The following is a 25,842-nucleotide window of genomic DNA, read 5'->3' on the forward strand; positions in this document are numbered from 1 at the left end:
AGGGCATCCAGCCATAGACACCCATGCCAAATCAGACTGGAGTTTTGTACAGCTCCCCAGCTCTGGTCAAACCGTCCAAACCATACCAGCATAGACAACGAATGTTAAATGATGATGATGCTGAACCAGGGACAAGCTCAGATAGGTTGGTATGAAAAGGATATCAAAATAAAAGAGTTATGTGAATATAAGAATAAAAACTCTACATAACAGAGATAAGACATGCTAAATAAAATATAAAGACAGAGCTCTAGGCACAAGAATGGGTGTCCAGTTAAGAAGTTAGCTTCCCAACCACATGGTTTCAGGATCAATCCCAATACATGGTCACTTGGGAAAGTGTCTTCTATAAGCCCAAGCTAACCAAAGCTTTGTGAGCAGATTTGATACATGGAAATTGAAAGAAGCCTATCATATATTGGTGTGAGCGTGTGTGTGTGTGTCTTTGTTTTGATATCACCTGATATTGTAAATGAGTGCCATTGTCATACAGCGTTATTCACTTCCAATGAAAGATGTTTAGCCAAGGGGAAATATTACCTGACTTGGAAGCAAGTGGGGGTTGGCAACAGGAAGGATATCCCAGCCATAGAAAACCTGCCTCAATGAATTCTATCTGACTCATGCAAACATGGGAAGGTGAACATTAAAATCATGATCATGAAGATGTGAGTTCTTTTTTTTTTAAATATATAAAAATAGTAGTAAAAAGAATTGAACTTTGAATTCAAGAATAAATAATTTCTTATTCATATTGTATGTATATATAAATTTCATTGAACAATGATAAACTACTAATAACTTCTTTTTAATAACAAGATACGAATCAGAAGGCTGCTTTTAGAAATGATTGTTGCTAATTATGAGTGGAATTATAAAACAAAAAAAGAGATATTAGAATATAGGACATTCTTTGATGATAATATAATCTATCACAAAGCTCTGACAGAAGTTCTCGCATGGATGAGTCACAATCTATTTGTCTTTTTTTCCTTCTGTCTTTTTAAATCTTATGAGAATACAAAACAAAACAAAAAGATGTAAATCTATATATTTGGTTACATAACTGGTCACATATTTGATGTCCAGTTTTGTTTTCTATTTATTTATTTTTTTAATACAGAATGGAAATTATGAATTTACAAGAAAAAAACACAACAGAAATTATCAAATCAGGTGACCATTATTTCAGGTTTAGCATGGTACTATATAATTAATAAAAGGAAGTGAAAAATAATAGCATTTTAGTTCAGAAAATTACTAATTACTTTCATGGAAACTGGTCATATTTGTGAAAAACTGCCAAATGGACTTAATAATGAAGAAAAGTGAAATTCTTATGTTGAAAATTAAGAAATTAAGGACAAAGAAACAGAGAGAGACCTGGGGAAGAGAGGGGATGTCATTGAGGAGGTCACAAATAGCAACAAAGTCATTCAGACAAATCTAGCTGACTGACTGACTGAACAATTAATCAAACACTTGATTAGTTAATTCAATAAATAGTTAACTAATTGACCAATAATAGAAGTAAAATCAAACCAGTGCATGTGTTTACTATTGGCATAAATGACTCTCCCAAAAATACACAAAAATTCAGGACAAAAAAGTTGGGTTCAAATTTTGGCACAAGGCCAGCAATTTTGAGAGGAGGTGATTACACTGATCCCAGTACTCAACTGAAACATTTTACTGAACTTGAAAAGATGAAAGGCAAAGTCAGCCTTTGCAGAATTTGAACTCAGACTACACCGATGAATGAAATGCCACTAAGCATTTTGCCTGGTGCCCTAACAATTGTGCCAACTTGCCATCTTAAGGACAAAATATTGAGAAATATGTAAATGAAGCATTCAGTTTTTATGAGTTTGTGTGAAGAAAAGAGGAAATGCTACTTAAGATTTCCTAAATAGGGGTCAGTTAATGTCCATTCTGAAGTTTTGTAGTTGCAGAGAAAGGTGTAGTTGCGTGGATGAGAAATTTACTTTCAAACCATGTGGCTTTGGGTTCAGCCCCACTACATGGCAATTTGAGCAAGTATCTTCTAAGCATGAAGCCACCGAGAACCTTGTTAGTCCATTTGGTAAATGAAAACTGAAAGAAGCTTATCATGTGTGTGTGTGTGTGTGTTTCTCTTGCTTCCTGATGGTGGTGGTTGCTTCCAGTACTCAATACAAAACATGTCCCAAGTCGTTTCCAGTTCTATAAACCAGATGTTTATCACCTCTCTTGCAAACAAGTAGGGGTTGATGACAAGAAAGGCATCTGACAGCAGAGAACTCTACCCCACATATTCTCATTTAACCAATGCAAGCAAAAATGTTAAAAGTATTATGTTGAGTCAAAAGTTTAGCAAGATTTTGGTAATTTATTTTGGTAATAAATTAACACAAAAGCAGCCTCACATTCAAAGTATAGAAGCCATTGTGTTGCAGAGTCTGAAGCCACCTTTCTGCCAGTTCTTTGATCCCATGTTGATACCAGTTCTTGTCCTTTAAGGTGAAGAACTCCTTCACTGTAGCTTCTACTTCCTCTTGATTGATGAAGCATCACGAGAGCAGGAAGTGGATTGGAATAAATAATCATCTAAGGGAGATGTTTTGTCACAATCCAAACCTGAATAAGCAGTGGTTGAGCAAGAGTCAGTTTCTGAAACCTGTCGCCAAACTTGGGCATTTCAAATACAAGGTGATGCTCTGCATCTGGTTGGAATGATGATGGAATCTGAATGCTGGGCTGCTTTTGTTTTAACTTCGTGAATAAAGCAAACAAGTTACCAAAATATCGTAAAACTTTTAATTCAACACAAATATCAAAATGATGATGATGATGATGAAAGTGACATTTCATCACCATTGTTTTAACATTTACTAAGGTATGGTTCTGAAGAAAATGACTTGAAGTGTGACACAGAAGATAACCCTTTTAATGCCACACATCTGTATAAAAGGTATTTATATTTGAATTTAAAATTCTATGAAAATCCCCAAACATAATGCTACCAAATAATTTTCATTAGTCCACATCAATTTATAAATTGTCACAAACACAGGAGGTGCAAGTGTGGTAGTGTGGTTAGGAAATTTGTTTCATAATCATGTGGATTCAGGTTCAGTCCTACTGTGCAGCACCATGAGCAAGGGTCTACTGCTATAGCCATGGGCTGATCAAAGCTTTGTGAGTGGATTTGGTAAGAAGAAACTGAAAGAAACCCATTACATACACGTGTGTATGTAACTGTGCATGGCTCATTAATTGTAAACAAGCATCACTGTCATACAAGCAGTGTCATTTGTTCGATGTTTAAATGAGCCTTTTGTTAACAAAGAGCACACAGCATGTCAAGAAATCTGGACATGCTTTCATGGTGGATTGCAACCAAATGACAATTTGCGAGAAAGGCCATTGTTTGAAACCAGAGAATGTGCATGAAAATGGAGGAAATACAAACTAACACAACTACACACAAATACAATAAGCTTCTTTCTGTTTCTATCTACTCAATCCGCACACAAGGCTTTGGTTGACTCTTGGCTATAGAAAAAGACACTTGCCCACAGTACCACCACACAATATTATTGATTCCCAAACCATGTGGTTGGGAAAACTTCTCAAACCACTCATACATCTCTTTATAAAATAAAGCCTTAGTTTCTCACATTGTTAACAGCAACACAAATGATATGGTTCAAGTGAGCAACCCTTCTTCATTTAAGATCTCACAACTCTCCTGTACTTCTAGAAAATTCTGTATCAACATGTGTCAAGATCAGAACATATCGAACCCTTTCTTTCCTATATTTCTGCTGAAATATACCACCTTTAACTGGAGTAATTTTGGAAACAATGAAGAATCTAAGTAACATCACTTTGTCAATATGAATTTGTCGTTTGGAACATAAATTAACATAAAATTTTGATAGGTTTTAATTTAGATCATTTTAATCCTTTGGCATTTAAACCAACTATATCTGGCCTAAAAATTCTACCTGTTTTGTGTTCAAACTGTCAAGATCTAGCCTCTCACACCTACCCTGCAATGTAAATCTAAAAATATCCAGTCTCATCATCGAAATTTTGAAGTTATGAGATAATGCACAATTAGTTCAAAACAATGGGAATAAATAAGCGCTATATGTGACAGAGTAATCCAAATGTTAAATGGTTAAACCAAGAAGTTTGTATAGTAGAACCAGGTGCAGTCTCAGGTGAGTTGGCATTAGAGGTGTTAATTATTGAAAATGTCAAACTTCTACAGCTTTACTACAGCAGTCAGAAGTTAACCATTTACAAAGAATAACCACCAAGGAGATCTTGACTTAAATTTTGTCATACTAACAAAGACAATAACGAAGTGATGAAGAGAAAACTTTGAGGATAAAGCTTTGGTTGATATCTTCTTGACTAATCTTTTGAATCCATGAATGCCACTTTAGTGGGTGCAAATTGTTTAACTGTAGCCTAGGAACAGGAAAAAAAAGCAGGAGACCTCATGGTCTTGTGTTTATGGCTCATTAATTGACAGAAAACATCATTATTTTCAGCTGTAAGCATAAAACCATGTGGCCACCCATCTTTACATCTTCAAAGAGTATAGCCAACAAAATTGTACCTAGTAAAGGGTAAGGAACATCTCTTTTATGATGATTTTACAATTAGATCCTTAATCATGTGATCACAGGGTCAACCAGACTATCAGATGTTATATATTGCAGATTACAATGCGCTTTACAGTGTTTTAGCTATCAAATGATACCACCCCACTGGCTAGCAATGTAGGCCAACATTCCTCCTGACCAGAAAGCTAGTTCATTGCAGGGATGGTCATTTACAGCTGAGTGGACTGGAGCAATGTGAAATGAAGTGTTTTGCTCAAGAACACAACACACACATTCATATATTATGGGCTTCTTTCAGTTTCTGTCTAGCACATCCACTGACAAGGCTTTTGTCAGCTCAGGACTATAATGCTGAGACTGAACCCAAGACCACATAATTGGGAAGCAAGCTTTTTAACCACACAAACATGTCTGTATCTGCTTATGAACCCTTTAGCATTTAAACCAGCCATATCCAGCCAAAATATTGTACCTGTTTTATGTTCCAAGTGGTCGGATCTGGCCTCTCACACCTACCCTACAATGTCTTTCTAAAAGTAAACAATCAAATCGTCAAAATCCCACAGCTATGAAATAATGCATGATTAATTCGAAACAACGTAAATAAATAAGCATTATATTTGACAGAGTAATCTGAGTGTTAAAGGGTTAAATACTAAACAATGTTCCTTATCAAGGTTCGACTGTAGCAAGGAAGTAACATTCACCTCAATAATAGCAGACAGATATCAAAATAATGATTGCAAATGTGTATATTACAAAAGAAAAATGTATTGTTTCTATGTAAGTCATGCATTGACAGTTGGCAGATAACCAATCAGTTATTATGAATCACTGATTAGGAACAAATTGGCCTAATTATGGTATAACAGCAGAATGAAAACATTAATGCACTGTTGAAAATTTTGAACAAAGTTTTTTGTTCAGATGGGGGATGTTATTTTATTTTGTTTCAGTTATTAGACTGTGGCCATGCTGGGACATCCCTTCGAAGAATTTTAGTCAAACAAATAACCCCAGTACTTCTTTTTTTTTTTTAAAGCCTGGTACATATACTATTGGTCTCATTTGTCAAACAGCTAAGTTATAGGGACATAAACACACCAACACCAGATGTCAAGTGGTGGTGGAGGACAAACAGAGATGCTAAAACACACATAGATGTATAAATACAACAGGCTTCATTCATTTTCCATCTACCAAATCCACTAACAAGGCTTTGGTCGGCTCAAGGCTGCTATAGAAGAAGACACCTACCCAAGGTACCACTCAGTCGGACTGAACCTGGAACCATGTGATCGGAAAGCAAGCTTCTTACCATACAGCCATGCCTGTAACTGTTACAGAATTACACGAATAACATTGACCCCCATATTGCAATCAAGTTGATATATAGGTTTGAGAGGAACGCCTTACTCAACGTATATTAGGACTCTTGCAGTAATAAACATACAAAAACTATGTAGCATTAATTGTACAGGTCTGTACAAGTCAACTTCAAGAACTTCAAGCGGAAATATTTGCAACTTTTATCTTTTTTTTTTTTATATATACTTATTTTTCAATGAGTATTTCCTCCAAGTTCTTTTCATGTAGAAAATCTAAACAGTAAACAGAAGCAATGTTGATAAAATCTCTACCGAGTATTTATTGATTCATGAGGGTATATACAATCTATCAGGAACTGAATTTTTTTTTTTAAATAATAAAAATAAAAATATATATAAAAAAAAACAAGAAATACTATTTCTAACTCCTCTTCAAGCAGTTTGACAGGAAACAAGTTGGAAAACAAAAAAAAAAAGAAAAGAGAAAAAGAAGAAAAAAAACGCCATAAGAGGGTTGCTGCTTAATCTAAGGCTGAACAACACAGTTTCTGACTGGAAAATTATTTTTTATTTTATCATTATTTTTATTTTTGGTTTAATTAATGGCTCACAGGAGTTGGCTTACTGACAAATTATTCAATAAACCATAATGTTTAAACTCCTAACTGTACTAATAATATATTAAACATAACTATTCAAACTGGTACAATGAACCTTGCAAGCAAACAATATAATATTCAGCTGTGCTGTAGTATAACTTATACATACATCATAACTAACTCATAAAAACAAACCATTTTGTATCCTCACTATAATTCGGGTGTTACATATTCCTAATCTATTTCCTAAACTGTGAGAAAAAAATAAAACTTATGGATGGGCTTGCCTCTTCCTCACATCATCATCATGAAGTTTTTAGCGCCTGTCTTCCATGCTATCATGGATTAGCTGGTTTCACAGGATCTGACAAGTCAGAACACTGCATCATGCTCCAATGTCTACTTTGACATCACCTCTACAGCTGTATGTTCTTCCTAACACTAATCACTTTACAGAAAGTACTGAGTGATTTTCTTTCTTCCTTGATTTCTCTTGTAGCACCAGCACTAGTGAAGCCACAAGACGATTATAACTAAACACACATATGTAATCATTTATTACATTACATTTAATTCACCAGAGATTATTCGTTTCATTATCCATCATCTTTTTCCTTCACATTTCAGGTATACTGAAGACCCCCTTTTTGTCATTGCTTCAATGTATGTAAATAAAGTGTGGGTGAAAGCAAAGAGTTGTCAAAATTACTTAGTAACCAAAGTGCTCACTAGGTTACTATCCCTTTTGATTGAGGAGGACTACAGCAGAGAGGAAGCAGCTTCAGACTTCACCAGTCTAACATATTTTAGATCCTAGATTATGATCCCTACATAAGAGTGAGCCTGGTCTTTAAGTACAAAACATGCCTTTATTAAAATGCCGTTCTCACAATAAGATGGAGCAAATAATTTCCCACTGTAAATCACAGAAAACATTTTCTTCTTGTTTTAATTAACCTTCAATAACTGGCATGAAATATCAAATCTGTTCAAACTTTATCTCCAATATTTCTTTAATAAACAGCTACCATCAATGCAACCATCTTAATCATTCTTACGCCCAGACCAAAGCAAAAGTTCATTTCTCAACCACATAGTTTTGGGTTCGGTCTCACTGTGCGACATCTTGGGCAAGTGTCTTTACCTCCTCATCATCACAGCAAGTGGTAGCTGTAAACAAGCATCACTGTCATAGTGGTATCTTTTGTTCCCAATCTTCTGAGACATGTCTGGTGAGAGGGAAATATCACCTTTTTTGGAAACAAGTAAGGGTTGGTGAGAGGAAGGTCGTCTGGTCATCCCTCACCTTTTTCCAAGCAAGGTAATATTCCCTCCTGGTCAGATATATCTTTCATGGAAGATTGTAAACAAAGGACACCCTTGTATGATGGTAATGCTCATTTACATCTTTCACATAATGTGAAGACAGGGAGACATAATGCACACACACACGAACAGGATGTGCTTCTTTCAGTTTCTATCAACCAAATCTACCCACAAGACTTTGGTCAGCCCAGGGTTAGAGAAGAAGACACTTGTTGAAGGTGTCACACAGTGAAACTGAATTCAAAACCACATGGTTGGAAAGCAAACTTATCCACACAGCCATATCTGAGTCTGTATAACAATGATTATTACAAAAAAAATCTTGGAAAGATAGAAGAGCAATTTTAAGACTCACATCAACCAAACAGAAGACATAAGAGAAGGAGATATGTGTGGTGGCCTAATCTAGTAATCTCCCTCAAATCACAGCCAACAGTCTTAAAAATAGGAAGACACTGGATAATATAATCCCAGATATACTAAAGACAGAATGGAACATTTTTGATCAACTAATACGTATATTGTGTTGTTTGTTTCTCACAGTGCTTAAGATTCAAATATATACTCTTTCTGTGAATGCCAATATTTCTTTGTATAAAGCTTGTGTACATATGCATGTATGTATAATGCATCTATATATATATATATATATATATATATATATATATATATATATATATATATATATATATAAAATCATTGTTGTTGTTTAACGTCCACCTTCCATGCTGGCATGGGTTGGACAGTTTGACAGGATATCTGGCTAGGCTAGAGCCTGCACTAGACTTTTGTGTCTGTTTTGGCATGGTTTTTACAGCTGGATGCCCTTCCTAACACCAACCACTCAGATGAGTGGACTTAGTGCATTTTACATGGCACAAGCACAGGCTAATTTAGTTTTGGCATGGTTTTTACAACTGGATGTCCTTCGAAACACCAACCACTTTACAGTGTGGACTGCATGCTTATTGTGTGGCACCAAACATTAGCAGGGTCACCAAGTAACTTGCAAGACAAAGATCCTCTGAGAGGAGAGGGAGTATTGGAGGTGATCTTGTGCGAGATGATGAGAAATGAAAGGTTTGAGTATGACAGAGAGACAGAAAAGCAGAAACAGGTGTCTTGCTGTAGAGGAGGTACATGATTACCTGGTGAGAGAGAGAGAGTGGGAAACAGCAAGGGTGTAGGAGAGATGGTGGTATAGTGCCAGGGCATACTCACAAGGAATGGGAATCAAAATATGAGATGGTAGGATAAAGGAAGAGAGAGATAGATGGCAAGTACAGGGTTCATAATATAAGTGGCAGCGTATTGCCAAAGAAGCAGAATGGCCAAAAGTAGTGCAGTGGCTGGTGAAAACCTGGGTATATAGAGGGGGTACACACTGATATGCGATTTATACACACAAATATATCCATAGTCACAGATGGTCATGCTTGGGAATCCAACAGGAAAGTGTAATGACAATTGCTTTTGATAGGACCCTGTGGAGGCAGTGTCTGAGGATTCCCTGCCTAGGATCCTCCCAGGAATAATAGTTGAAGAAAATGGAGGGATGGATGGATTCCACACACAGCAGATGACAAGAAAACTTGTCTGTTTTATATGTGCAACACTGGGATTCATTCAAAGATGAAAAGACAAAGGAAATTTGTTTAAAGCAGATCTGTAATATGAGTGACCAGTTTACAGAAAAGAGGAAAGATTCCATCACACAGTTATTTGCACAAAATGTTTAAGAGAACTAAACAACAGGATTAATCCTGGTTACCATATATTTGTTGAAATACACTGTGCCCGTTTCAATAATTTTGAAAATAATGAAGAATTTCGTAAAACAATTGTCATTATTAAGTAGGTGTTTAGAACATAAATTAACATGGAGTTCTGAGGAAAAGGTTTTTAATTTATATCACTTTAAAACAGGAAGTTTATATTGTAGAACCAAGGATGTTCTCAGGTAGATTGGTATCAGAAAGGATGTATCTCTTAAGCTTGTCAGCAATAACAAAGATGTAATATTCTTTTCTACTCTAGGCACAAGGCCCGAAATTTGGGGGGGGGGCAGTCGATTAGATCGACCCCAGTACACAACTGGTATTTAATTTATCAACCCCAAAAGGATGAAAGGCAAAGTCGACCTCGGGGGAATTTGAACTCAGACAGACAAAATACCGCTAAGCATTTCGCCCAGCGTGCTTGAGTGACGACATTGTAAGCAAACTATGATCAGGAGGAGAGGAAAGTGTGTGTATTAAGATGAACAAGTTTATAGTATAAAGGCTGAAAACTACACACGGAAGGAAGTACCAAGTGTTTGAATTGAACTGATTTTACCTACTCTTGAAAACAGACAACAAACTTGTCCTCAGTGAGATTGATGTTCTATTGATTCATAATTTAGAAGAGGTATTAAAAAAAACTGATTTCCATCATTATCATCCTTTTAATGCCTACTTTTTCATGCTTGCAAGGGTTAGAAAGAGTTCACCGAGACAGATTTTCTACAGCTGTATGCTCGTCCTGTCTCCAACCCAAACTTGTTTCCAAAGGAGGTAATAATCTCCCCACTTACAAACAGCCCAGACATGTTTTATGCAGCACTTAAGGAGCCTTTTATTTTCAAAGATCATACAACATATTAAGAAATGTTAGGAAGCCTGGCTGGTTATTCTTTTGTGGTGGGACTGCAAGTCAATGACACTGGTAGAAGTCATTGCTTACAAACCAATGAACACAAAGGAACATGCACACACAAGACTGAGATGACTGGTAATTCAATGTGCTCAAGAAGACACCATCCACCCTGGCAAAGATGAGGTCCTAAAAGGATATAGTTTAGTCTATATTCTTTCAATCCATCTTCACAACACCCATGCCTTCATCACTTTTATAACTACAGCACTATCAGCTGCTGCAATTATAGTAACACAAAAGCAGAGATGCACATATTCCATCCTGCACACTTTTGCGCAATCAGTTTCCACTCTCCTTTGAGCCACCTCTAGATGCTACTCATCTAGCATACTCAATATCATCCCATATAGTCAGAATTTAAAGCAGAAGACCAAAATGATATGCAGTACTGAGGTCAATGTGGCATTGACAACCTCCCATACCCTTGTAATTTGTTGAGCTTAAGGTGGTGACCTGGCAGAATCGTTAGCATGCAGGGCAAAATGCTCAGCAGCATTTCATTCGCGTTTACATTCTAAGTTCAAATTCTGCCGAGGTTGACTTGTCCTTTCAGGTTCGACAAAATTAGTACCAGTTAGACACTCGGATCGATGTAATCCTCCCTCTAAATTGCTGGTTTTGTGCCAAAATTCGAAACCATTATTAATAATAACAATAATGAAGCGAGTAGGTTTCTACCTACTCGCTTAGAGCGTCGAAAGAAATATCTAGTAGCATTTCTTCCATTCTACGTTCAAATCACAGCGAGACCATCCTTTCAGGGTCGATAAAAAAGTACTAGTCAAGTACTAGGCGGGGGGTGGGGTTCGATATAATCGACTACACCTGCCCAATTGCTGGCCTCGTGCCAAAATTTGAAACCATTATTACTATTATTATTATTATTATTATTATTATTATGACTCATACAAAAGACATTTACGAAGGTTTATTATTATTATTATTATTATCATCATTATTTTATATCGAAAACAAAATTATAGGCATTAAACGAGACTTGTTAACCGAAACTGCTACAACCGCAAAAGTGTAAAACCGTTTTTAGTATACATGAAAAAGAAAGAAAAAACAGGTTTAAAAGGATAGAACAGTTACAAAAGGTCAATCTTGTTATTTTCAAATGTAAGTACAAAGTAGAACGAGCGACTTTATTTAGCTTTATAACTGCATTATCATTATAGAATAGATAGAATATTAATTAGCAAACGCCATTTAGCATTTTGACTTTTTGGAAGTTGTTGGGATGGGTTTTATGAAATCAGAAGAACCTAACCACTACAAGAACCACGTTTGGTCGGGGAATGACTAATATGAATTATTATTAGGTGCGGAGGAGAAGAAGAAAAAGGAAACTGCCGTTGATTCTGGCATAAAATGAGAAACGGGTGGCAGTCGGGTGGGCAAATATAAAGAGGAAAAAACAGATTAGTTTAATCAACTGACAGATAACATTCAAACTTTTAAGTCTCTAAACACCTTTTCTCTAAATACTTGGCTGCTATTTCGCTTCTATTATTATTATTATTATTATTTATTCGCAGAAACACCAGAGCGTCGAGGAGGGAAAATGCCTTGCGGTAATTTGTTCCGGCTTTTTAATATTCTATGTTCAACTCCCGCCGAGGTCAATTTTGCAGTTCAGCTCTCTGGAGTCAATAAAATAAAGGACCATGCAAATACTGGGGGGTGATGTAATCGACTTTACCCCACCCCTCAAAATAGCTGGTTTTGTGCCAAAATTAGAATTTTTAAAACATTATGAAGAGGTAGATGGACTGGCAAAATCGTCAAAGGAGCGAGGAAAAAATGCCTTGTAGTATTTTGTGCCAACTCTTTAGGTCGTCAGTTCAAATACCTTTCCGTTCATCCTTTCGAAGTCGACAAAATAAAGTGCCAGTCATATACTGGAGTCGATATGGTATCGACTAGACTCCCTGGGCGACTCCTTTCCTTCAAAATTGCTGTATCAAAATTTGAAAATTATTATTAATATTATTCGTTGTATCATCGGAGAAAATCATAGAGGCAATTCTTCCGACACTCTGAGTTTTGAGTGTCGATAAAATAAAAAAATACCAGCTAAGCACTGGGGACGATGGCACCGACTAGCCCCTCTTCTGAAAATTGCTAGCCTTTTGTCTAAACTAGAGACATTATTATCAAAATTGGCGGTTTAATTGACAAAACCGTTAGAGCGTCAGATACAAAATACCTTGAGGGTATTTGTTCCGGCTTTTAACGTCCTGGGTGGGTCTCAAATTCCACCGAGGTCAACTTTGCCTTATATTCTTGTCGATAAAATAAAGTAGCAATTAGTAGTAGGTTAGTGTCGATAGTATGGGGACTGACTCCTCTCTCTACCCTCAAAATCAAAAACCATTAATAATTCACCAATGACAATTCGCTGGTGAATTTGAAAAAAGAACATGAGATGGATGAAACGGGCAAGTAACCAGTAAAAACTGTTACAGATTAGTAATAATAATATACGCAATTGTAAATTATTAATATTGCAAAGATTAGTAATATTGTTTCAATATACATCCCCTCGTTCAGACTAATCCTCTGAAATCAAAATAAATAATTAATTAAAAATTAAATATATTTATCTGCAGTAAATCGGGGTTTTTAAATATGTATTTTTTCTTCTTTCTTTTAGCTTCCAGAAAGGTAAACAATTCGAGAAATAAATGAAATGTATACAAAAATAACTCAAATTCTAATTAAGATAATAATTAAAGACAATTAATTACGTAATGTAGGAATATTTATTTAGAAATGGGGTTACTGTGGACATCATGACTGGAAATATAGTTATTGTTAAGTGTGAAACAGCTCTGTTTGATAGTGGGGAGGGGACGGGATGGGTGGAGTCATGAAACATAACGTTTGAATGACTGATTTAAATAACTATACAATCAGAAATGAATTATATATATTTATATACGTACATTCACACATATTATACATGCCTGTATACACACATACATATATAAATATACATATATATATATATATATATATATATATATATATATATATATGTGTATGTACACACACATGTATATATCACACATACATATATGTACATGCTCACATATGTATGTGTGTGTGTATTAATACATACATATACACGCACGCACACCTATACACACACAATAAGATACGTTGTGTGGATTTTTAAAAAATCAATCAAGATTTTTTATTCTTTCTGATATGACTTATTCTTGGTGAATAGTGAAGGGACGAGGAGAGCGCACGACCAGGTAAATGCCATAGCAACTCGGGATCAATCGGGGGTTATTCTACATCAATGCCTCAATGTCTACAGGTGTTGCTGGTTTTAGGGGGACACTGTTGATACACACTTCCGGCTTGAAATCCTCACTACATGTCATACACCATACACTAACTGGTATGGTAAAGGAAGATGAAAACCATGATAATATCCCAGACTTAACAACCAGATAACGGATATAAAATTCTCCTCTCTCAAATTAATCTCCCCGCCAACAGGATCGGGTAAATATGTCTGCGAGAAAGAAACACATGTGTGATATCTAGTCAGTCCGACTGATTGGGGGGAAAACTTAATTAAGCAGCTGTGTATTATATTATTATCGCTTTCTCCCCTCCAGAAACAGGAGGAACGGAAACCCAATTCTATTTAGTGGGGAACCAAAATATGTCGACTGTTATTTAGGGAGATTCCATAAGGTCCCGAACAAGATCAAGTTACCTACAGACAATAGAGTTCATTATATACGCACACACAAACAAAAGTGTGTTAATTTATCTTTTCACATTTGGAAGGTTCTACAACACGAAACCGTTCTGTAACGTGAATTGACTGTTATGAAACTACATTTATAATACTATATTACACACACATATTATATATATATAACAAATCTGTCAACATTGTTAAAATCCATTTTTAATTTCCCATAACAATGAATACTTTAGTAGAAAATAAACTTTATCTGAAAACGTGTTTATGTGAGTGTAATGCTGTTAAATTTTTAATAATTGATCCGATTCTAATTAGTGTTAATTTTTTTCAAGATTGTCCAGTTGAAGGAGGGGAATAGAAAACAAAGAATGCAACATGAAGGGGGGAGAACGATAGAGAGAGAGGAAGAGGGGGGAATAAAGAAACTATGAACAGAGAAAGCTTTCCAAAGTTGAGAAGAAAGTTTTATGTTCTCGTGTTGGGAGAGAACATGATTTTATATAAGAAAAGCGATCAAGTTTAATGTTGGTGAGTGTATCCTAGCAACCTTATTGCCAGCTATGGCATACAGAACCAAAAAGAAAAAAAATGAATAAATTGCGGGACACAGTCTAAATGGGGAAAAGTAATGCGATCAAATTTAGAATGTTAGAGGCCTTTCCTGTCAAGAAGAAAAAATGCAATGGATTTAACACAAAAGAGATCAAGAGAGTAAAGAAACAAGAGTTAAGATGGATTCAATCAATTGAATGAAAGAGAAAATACTTGCCATCAGTTCGTTGAATATCAACGTTCAGGCCGACACAGATGCGGCCGAATTCCATGGTAGAAGTGTAAGGAGATTCTTTCTCTCAATTTATAACCCTTTTCGTTGGCAATTGCTGTTGTTTTAATACAATGTTGTTTTTAAAAAATGGTGTATGTATAAATATAAATGTTTGTTTCTCTGTATATGTGTGTGTGTCTGTGTATGGTTGTGTCTGAGAAGTGTAGTATTATTTAGTTGTTCGCAGAAAAAAAAAGGTATCACATTTGTTCTATTGGAAGCCTTTAAACTACAGCAGGCGTCAGACTAACGACAGAAGAACAGTCAAGGCAGCTTTCATTCTCGTTCCTTAGAGAACTGAGTGAAGGAGACGATAGAGAGACAGACAGAGGCTAAGCTAAATAATAAATGTCAACCCAAAGCTTTGTGTGTAATTAATTAACTAAAACAAAAAAGAAAGAAAAGGCAACATATATGCTGTTGCGCCAACAAAATTGGCCCACCAAATCTTGACCATCCACAAATAGTTAAATACCGCCTATTCCGCCCCTGGTAGTTTAGGCTCAGACCATAAAATCAACAAAGATATCCAGACCCCTTCTTCGAGGAACGGCAGTGGCGGCCGTTAGCAAATTTCAAACTTGTCATGCGCTTGCGCAACTTCCGCTTGTACGGCCGTCTCTTTACTGCAGCTTAGTAACTACACCAAACATGGCATCACGTGGCTAATAACGCACCTGCTCAACTAATTGCTGCTTACCATTTCAGTTTGATTTTTTCGTCTTTCGTGTGTTGTTTAGCTCCAGATCATCCCTGATTGAGCAGATCAAAGGTGTTCTAACAGCCATGACTATCTCCTCATAATTTTCTATGTCTATGACAACACTGTCAGTTCTGTCCTTTTTTTCAAAAAAAAAAAACTGTCAGGGTGTGATTTGGCAGTTCTTTCAGATTTCGGGCAACCATGTATAGGCTCCCTTCATTTATTCATTCATGTGCTGTTTATCCCCTTATTAAGAAGTTCAAAGGGGTTCTAACAGCCATGACCATTTCATGATTTTAAATGTCAATTACATCTCTCTCTTTATTAAGAACTGTTAGGGTGTGATTTAGCAGCTATTTCTCACATCTCGGACAACCATGTATAAGGTCCGTCTTATTTGCTCATTCATATGGAGTTTCTCAATGACTACCTCAGCATCAAATGTGGTTTCTAATTTATTTAGTTATGTGTGTATATGTTTATTTTGCTGTGGTTGCTTGCTCTGGCCGCGTATAAGTTGGTGTGCACAGGTAAAAAAGGAAAGAAAATTATATTTCGGGATGAGAGAGAAAGATCGAGAATATCATACATTTTGGGCGTTATTTGTCTCTATAGCAGCTTTAATTGAACTGTCATTAAAAGATTTCGTACTTATAGTGTATCTGGAAATGTCTTCCCTTTTTAAAGACGCTATGATGGTGTGGGGGGGGGGACAATGTGGCTGCTATTTCTAGCGAACCGAGCGACTGCATTGATATTCCTTCGTTTTTGTAACTTTTCAAACTGACGAACAATTACTATTCACAAACCATCCCATTCAGCTTGCATGTAATATAAATATACCCAGTAACTCGTTATATATACACACCTTTTATTAATTCGAAGCTGGAGCTTCACTCCAAATTTCTCCTCTCTCTCTCTCTCTCTCTCTCCAAACGTACACACATACATGAGCGAACAAATGAAAGAAAATAGCGTTCAACACGTTTGGTAGGCGTTACATATTTTAATAACAGTTTGACTCAACTCCACATGACTTCAAGTTTCATATATGTATGTTACTTTTTGCAATGTTATCTATTGAAGAGTACGATTTTGAATTCACCTGTCACATTCCTGCCAGTGACATGTTAACTTACCCCAGATCTTCCCTTTAACTACTATTAGGGTAGGAGTTAAGGTAGGAAAAATACAGAGTAGGAGACGTCAACCAACTTAGCTCACGCATAATCGCTCGCCTTGCTAGAAATAGCAACCACGCCTCACTTAAATCACAACCTACAGACGAAAAAAAAAAGGAAAGACTTTAGATAGTGTGATCCTAACAAGATATGATGGTCACAGTTGGACTATTTTAGATCATAAGTCTGCTCAATCAGGGCCGACTTGAGAACTAAATAAGTTTATATATATAAACACACACACGCATATATGTATAAATACATATATGCATGTATACACGTATCCTAGATATGTAGTCACACACACATGTATATATACAAATTTGGATATACATACGTATACATGCATTCATAATCACACACACACGTATGTGTATATGTGCGCGCGCTCTTGTATGTAAGCGAACTCTACCCGTCTGCAGTTTCCTAAAACAATGCAGAAAGATTTCTGTTGGCGTTACAGAGTAACGCTTTTGTTTCTGTGCATGATAATCTGCAATCAAGCTCTCTATCTATTCTATGTTTTTATATAAACTCAAAGCTGAAACAAAGACGACAAGACAAAGTTTTATTGATTTTTTTCCCGGGGTAGAACATCCTAGTAACGAACTTGACACCACAATGCTGCCAGCAATGCGCATGTTCAACCAAGACGCCGCAGCTCGTCACTCATTCAAATAGTTGTTTTAAATAATTATTTTATTATATCGCCTAGAATCGCATCTACTAACGGACGGATAAATATATTTCCTCACTGAAGCCCTTATCCTTTTTTCATTTTGGCCTGACATGTCTAATTTTCTCCTCTCAGATTTCATAACTTACTTGATAGATTCCAAAGTGAAAGGCCAAGCCTTTCTTCGCCTTTTTACTCGAAGATGTTAAATTCGGTAGATTAATTACAAAACATGAGAAGAAAGAACCAAACGAAGTATTGTAAAGTATTTAGTCTGGCGCTATGCCGTCATAGAAATGTCAAACAATGTTAAATTGTTGTACAATACAAACTTATTGGAGAGGAACTGTATAGTTTTGTCGATCGTTTTCATTATGTTACTGGTACTTTTTTGTCGACGCCGTATAGATCAAAAGGCAGTAATATTTTTAAACTCAGGTTCATAGATACCCCGAAGCTATTCTTTCATAGCGAACCTGATGTCCTTGAAATCGTTAACAATATCGATTTGTGATTAAGCTAAGATGGTATAACAGTAAACTAAATGACCTTCAGTATTTAGTTAACGGTCTTCTTAGATTCAAATCTTACTGAGAACAACTTTGCATTTCACATGTTCGGGTTTGATAAAACAAATAATAATGACAATAATATACCGTTAATTCTAATTAGCTACATATAACTATATATTTTATAAAGGATGGAATTAAATTGGTGCCGAGGCGTCAGTAGCGTAACAAAGGATGTACAAAGTACTGTCACTTGGTGATGGGGCAAACGTACGTGGAAGGTATGTTATGTTCAAGAAGGGGATAACCGCCCAAAATCCATGTTACACCACTGGTGAGTGTAGGCCGCTTCCAGCTATTATATAGAGCTCTCCTTAAATTTCTAATACATAAATATTTACCTTCATTTGGTAGAATACTACAAAACGGCGGAGAGGTTAGCGGTTTGCATCCAACACTGAAGGATTGCTATTTCCAATATTAACATGCTGAGCTCTTCTAATGGCCCCAGCCCACTTGGGTGTAAATTAGTACCTATGTAATTGATGAGTGATGCATTAGTTTTGATTTAGTTCTGCTGAAAAGATTACCAGCAATGAGGCTGGTTTCTCATTAACAAGGAGCTTTAGTCTCTGATCAACATAACATTAATACGCACCAACCAACAAGTGTGTCTGGATTCACACAAAGATATATGTTACCCTAAAGCAAAGTATCACGTAAAGAGCACCCAGTACACTCTGTAAAGTGGTTGGCGTTAGGAAAGGGCATTCAGCTATAGAAACCAAGCCAAAACAGACTATGGGACTTAGTGTCGCCCCCAGCCTTGCCTGCTCCTATCAAGCTGTCCAACCGATGCCAGCATAGAAAACAGACGTTAAATGTTGATGATAAGATATATATATATAAGGATTTAGATAGAATCTGGTACTTCAAAAGATATGCACCCAGTAGGGTTGGATAAACCTGTGGTCACTGCCTTCGGTTGATAAATATCAAAACCCTGTGAGTATTTAGCGCTCAGGGGCTGATTCAAAGCACACGTTACGTTGATTGTACGTTGTTGGTATACTCCAGGGTATCCGACTTGTCGTAAATCCCTATGTTGTATTATAATCAAATGAATACTAACAGACGACGGATAATTACCAGTTCATTACAGCCGTTTCTTACGCATCTTTTAATAGAAGAATGAGAATATTGCTTCATTGCAAAAAAACCGTAATCATCAGATGAAACATAATTTCAAAAACAACAGAATACAACAGGGACGTCCCAGCTCTGTTTTTGAAAATATGTTTCATCTGATAAAATGTTTCTTTTTGCAATGAAGTAATGTTCTCATTCTTCTATTTTAAAAATGTGCAAGAAATGGCTGTAATGAGCTGGTAATTATCCATCATCTGTTATTATTCATATATATATATATATATCATCATCATCACCACCATTTAACGTCCACTTTCCATGCTAGCATGGGTTGGACGATTTGACTGAGGACTGGCGAAGCGGATGGCTACACCAGGCTCCAATCTGATCTGGCAGAGTTTCTACAGCTGGAGGCCCTTCCTAACGCCAACCACTCCAAGAGTGTAGTGGGTGCTGTATATATATATATATATATATGTGTATGTATATATATGTATATATATATATATATATATATGTGTGTGTATATACATATATGCATACTTATATATATATGTGTGTATATCTATCTATCTATTTATATATGTATATATATATATATATATATATATATATATATATATATATGTATATATATGAGACAAGGTGTACAAGAAGAGAAGGCAAGGAAATGTGAGCGAGGGGGAACGAAAGAACGAATGTCATAATACAAACAGATATACACACAAGTGCCATCCATTCATGGGACAATAAACATTTTCTTAGACTATAAATTCTTTTACTAAATAAATGAATTTTATAAGGAAATAATATGAGTATAAAAGGAACTCTCTGCATAATAATAACTGATATAAATATTATTTGGTTGGTTGGTTGGTTAGTTGATAGTTATATTTTCTGATAAGTTAATCAGCATGTGATAAGTAACACTGGTATATGATAGTTTCAAATTTTGGCGCAGGGGCAGTAGGGAAATCAATTACATCGAACCCCCACCCCACCCTGTATTTGACTGGTAGTGGTATTTATTTTATCAACCCTAAAAGAATGACAACCAAAGTCAACCCCAGCAGAATTTGAATTCAGAATATAAAGGCAAAACTGTTAGCCTTTTTTTGTCCAGTATGCTAAGGGTTCTGCCAGCTCACTACCCTACTCTAGTGATATAATAAAAACTTGTGAAAAAAAAATGACTGAGACACAGATAATATATATAACATATATATAAAACAATGGACGAGATGATTTGTAGTATTTCATTACATCCCTTTATATTCTAGTTTGCAAATTCTATTGGAATCAACTTTATCTTACGTCCTTCTGGAATTGATAAAATAAATACCCCTCGAGTACATAGATCAGTGTAATTAGTTATACTCTTCCATGCAAATTCATGGCCTTCAGCTAATAAATCAGTATTTAGTTGCATTCTAAATTTACAGACTCTCATGACCAATTCTATTTTTCTCCCGTTTGGGAAGGAGAAAAACTACCAGTTATATGCTGGGTTGATTAAATTAACCTCATTGCACCAACAAAGTTTGTAGCCAAGTGTTAAAGATCAATATACATTTAAGTCAATGAAGGAGCCTATTTCTCACACACATACACATATATAAATATACAAGCACATCTACATATAGATAGATAGATACCAATGTAAACCTACTTGTTTAAATTCAATGAATATATTTATTGAAATAGCCTTTATTATCTCATAAAGGAATCATACTCCAGTATATATGCATTTTATAATTACACATACACACAATGTGTGTGTGTGCATATATATATATATATATATACACATACATACACACACACACACACACATATATATATATATATATATGTACTCTTGCTTAGATATTAACATACCTTTGTGTGAATGCATGCACACCATTGTTTCATGGTTGCCAGGAGATAACCCAGCACTCAGTGTATCTGTATGTTGCATTACTTTATATTGATCTATCCAATCGAAATAGCTTAAGGGAATGACTGTCTCTGCATAAATCTTGTCCAATTTAACCCTTTGAATATGTGTATTGAATTATAACTAAATTGAAAATAACGATGACAGGTTTAGTAAACTAACTTTATTTGGAAATATACAATTTTCATTTCAAGTTTAATTATAGTAGAGTTATTTTATTAAATTTTTCATAATTTTCCAGATTAACTGGAACAAAACCAGTCTATTTCAACAGAATTATATCAACAAAAAGGTTAATTCAAGAAGTTTGTATCATTGAACTAGGACCAGTCTCAGGTAGGTTAGTATCAAAGAACAAACGATCCATATTAATTGTTTAACATTATCACTGTTTCAGCAACAACCAAGAGAAATGTATCAATAAACTTTATTTAGTCACATAGTACATCTAAAAAGATAGCAGTCAATCCATTGAAGTGTTGAATCAACACTTTGTGGTATCTGTTCAACTTGTTTGTGTTCTGCACTTAAATTCCACCTAAGTTTACTTTATTACTAACTGGGACTCCATTAGCTATGACGATAAGCATTCCTGTTGATCTGATCAACAGAACATCCTGCTCGTGAAATGTGCAAGTGGTTAAGCACTCTACAAACATGCATATCCTCAACATGGATCTCAGAAAGATTCAGCATGACACAGCAACCTTTGAAATACAGGTACTACTCATCTCGTTTTTGTTAGCTGAGTGAACTGCAGCAATGTGAAATAAAGTGTCTTTATCTATATCTATAAAAGGCAGGATGTGTGTGTGTATATGAATGTACTTTATGCATGTCCACAAATTAGCATGCATGTTGCTCCAATTTTAGGAGGACATTGGTCACAACCATGGCTGTGCTTTTGTCAACTTATTTTTCCTGAGGCACCCCCAGGTAGCGGTAAAAATAGCTTTTCAACCATAACTTTTACCAATTTTCGCATCAATGAAATCTGTAAGTTTGCTAACATGAATTAAATCCCCTGTCTTATAGATTAATTCACCCTACTACAATGCCTCCGAAAAAAATTAGATTTCGATTACCTAAGTAATCTCAGCGTAGGAAAAAAGAAAGAGCTGAAGAGATTATTAGCAAAATATTATAACTTTTTGGGCTGAAATCTGGCACTAAAAGCTTGCGGATATTCCGCTACAAAACATTTAATATCAAAGCAATAACTTTCATAAATCATAGAATAATTTTTGAAGACTCTTTCTGAACCCAGTCAATGACGGGTATTTCTGCTAGTCATAAATAAAGTCTTGCTCAGGAATCGAATTCATGACCTTGCAATTGTGAGCTGAATACTTCACCCACTAAGCCATGCACCTTCACAGGTATATAAAATAAGTCTGAGTCAGTCATGTTCTAGGTTTGATTCTTCTGTCTCTCAGAATTAAGTTCACTGCAATGAGAAGAATAAGTACCAGACTGTCCAGTCTTCCTTTTTCCCAAGACAACTGTTTCTCCTCTATTGTCATAAATGGCTCTAGCAGAGAAGATCTCCATCATTTGATCATGACGATTCAGTTGTTTGATTGACTGAATTACCTGCCCCTGAATTAATATGTTAATGGCTGAGTATTCCATAGACATGTGCACCCTTTATGCAACTCTAAGGTAGAATCAGTATGACATTATGAAGAGAGAAATAATTATACCCTTTGAATTACAAGTATCCTATCAGAGTATGGCACACACACACACTCACAAATGATCAGATAGTGATTCAATTATTCTAGAAAGATTATTACTAAATTATTGGCCATGTGGTTATGTATATATATATATATATATATATAATGGTCCTGAAAGTGTTGAAAATCAGAGTATTCCAATGTAGCACTCATTCTGGATTCAAGGCTATCTACACTCAAGGATGATTGAAATAGTGTAGAACATCCAGATATTACACCAGAAAATTCAATGTGCTAGTCTTCTTCTAATTCTACCTTTGGCACGTAAAAAGTACCCACTACTCTTGGAGTGGTTGGTGTTAGGAAGGGCATCCAGCTGTAGAAACCTTATCAGATCAGATTGGAGCTTGGTGCAGCTGCTAGCTTTCCAGACCTCAAACCGTCCAACCCATGCCAGCATGGAAAATGGATGTTAATCAATGATGATAATTATCTAGGTCCTGTCTGCTCTTTCACCATTTTTATCATTTTATAATTATTGTTTCTTCTTGATCATCATCGTCGTCGTTTAATGTCTGCTTTCCATGCTGGCATGGGCTGGAAAGTTTGAATGAGAGCTGGCAAGCTAGAAGACCGCACCATGGATACCCTTACTAATGCCAACCACTCTAAGAGTGTAGTGGGTGCTTTTTATGAGCCACTGGCATGGACCAGTCAGCTGGCACTGGCATCAACCATGCTCAAATGGTGCTTTTTATGTGCCATTGGCAACGATCATGCTCAAATGGTGCTTTTTATGTGCCACCAGCATGGGACCAGACAGGTGGCACTGGCATCAACCATGCTCAAATGGTGCTTTTTACATGCCACCAGCACAGTTGCCAATCAGGCGGTATTGTCATCAGCTACAGCAATGACTTCACTCAACTCAAAAGATCTTCGCAAGTGCAGTTAATTGCCCAATGATTGAAGGGTATTCTTAAATGGGCCAGTTATGCTGCACTGGCATAGGCCATGGTTACGGCCTCACTTGGCTTGTCGGGTCTTCTCAAGCACAGCATATCCCCAAAGGTCTCGATCACTTGTCATCGCCTCCATGAGGCCCAACGTTTGAAGGTTGTGCTTCACCACCTCATCCCAGGTCTTCCTGGGTTTACCTCTTCCACAGGTTCCTTCTACTGATATAAGCACCATAGGCTTATATAATTTAAGAGCACACCTCTGTTGCAAGTCTGATGACATGCCATTCCAATGTTTAAAATTGCAAATACTATGCAACTTTTCACATGGCTCTCTCAAAAAAAAGGAACGTTTCACCATCCAACTATAAAAACAATCCTTTCTAGTGGTACAAAACACAAAATTCGGCAGAACGAGGCTAGTCGATTACCCGGACTTATTTATTGTAATGACCCCAAGAGGATGAAAGGTAAAGTCAGCCTAACGACTGACCAAATGCAAGCATTTTGTCTGGCATGCCAAAACAAAGGATCAGAAGCTGCAGGGTAGAAGGGAGACAATCATGTCAGAGATGAAATCTCCACAATGCCACTGATATATAAAATTGGATTCAACAAGACATACAAACGTAAAAAGGTTCCATGGTTCTGAGCTTTATCCAACCCGCACTGACATGGATGTAAAAAGGGGAGATCTCATGACCCCAATATATAAATATATAATTAAGTAGTCACCCCAAGTTAATAGTTTACCTTGGATTTTTAAACTTTGCGAATTGCTATCCTGGGCTGTGACCTAGACCACATAAAACAGCTTGGTATTAAAATTAGTCGTTTCAGGGCACATCCTCCTTTCCTTCATGGAACCAAACAATGGCTCTTTCAAGACTTCACTACTGTAAATCCTTAAAATGATTTTTTTGTCTGAAATGCTGTGTTGTAGCCCTCAAATCACTGAACTTTGGTTTGCATAAAAATGGTCACTAAACTCACCAGTTTTCTTCTTGACCATTCATAGTAATCACACATGCACTGGACCAAAGTAGTAAAGCACTAATCTGCTCCTTCTTAGACAAAACCAAAGTCCAAGATAGGTGAATTAACCATTTAGCATTCAGATTACTGTCAGACATATTGCTCACTTATTCAAACTGGTTTGATTTAATCACGCATTATTTCCTATCTCTGAAATTTCAATGTGATTGTATACCTTTTAGATTGACATTGCATTTTAAGTGCGAGGTGCCAAATCCAGCACAGGTTTGAATATAAAATATGTAAAATATTTGGGGCCAGATATGGTTGGTTTAAATCTAATATGTATATTTACAAATCCTATTAAGTAATCTGAATCTAGTTTATCAACACTCACAGATGTCTCACCAATAGTAAAATGTCAACTTTATGACATTTCTATCTCCACACCTGCACAGGTCAGCTGAGATATGGACTTGCAGAATGAACAACTCTCAAGTGAATGTCACTACATTTCATGAGCTCTTAAATCAGCCTGGAAGATGCTGTAGTTTGGATGTTGATATGTTAATGTTTACCAGCTTGGGAAATACAATTAGGTACAGAATTGGCATTGGGAATTATTCCTTTGAGATGAATGACAAGAACAGGGATTTGTCTATGAGAACAGCTATCCACTAAAGAATGCTCTTAGAATGGAAAAAAAAAAAAAACTACAACCAAATATTTTATATGGGTGTGAGGATTCGGCAGGCATGTTGTATGTTTGTGTCTCAGTCTTGACACCACTTCTGAGTTGTATAATGCTGTCATACAAAGTTGCTGATTCTGCAGAAATATTTGCCCACAGAATATGGCTAAGACACATGCCTACCAAATCCACCCTCACACAGAAAGACTGAACCACACATACAAAGGACATACTGGGATAGCCCCCCCCCCCATCT

At 36.1% G+C, this 25,842-nt stretch overlaps 1 protein-coding gene across 3 annotated transcripts in view; it reads right to left on the reverse strand.

Moving 5' to 3' along the window:
- The window catches only part of LOC106879651 (kinesin-like protein KIF2A), a 66,186-nt gene extending 50,466 nt beyond the window's left edge, over positions 1-15,720 (reverse strand). For 2 of the 3 annotated variants that reach the window (XM_052971046.1, XM_052971045.1), the window contains exon 1: positions 15,072-15,720. In XM_052971046.1, coding sequence (XP_052827006.1) covers positions 15,072-15,126 — 55 coding nt within the window. In that variant the 5' untranslated portion in view covers positions 15,127-15,720. The remainder of the gene's footprint in view (positions 1-15,071) is intronic. The other variant, XM_052971047.1, reaches the window with a different exon arrangement.
- Between the last annotated feature and the right edge of the window lie 10,122 nt (positions 15,721-25,842).

This window comes from Octopus bimaculoides, chromosome 10, assembly GCF_001194135.2.
Source record: "Octopus bimaculoides isolate UCB-OBI-ISO-001 chromosome 10, ASM119413v2, whole genome shotgun sequence".
Classification (NCBI taxonomy): domain Eukaryota; kingdom Metazoa; phylum Mollusca; class Cephalopoda; order Octopoda; family Octopodidae; genus Octopus; species Octopus bimaculoides.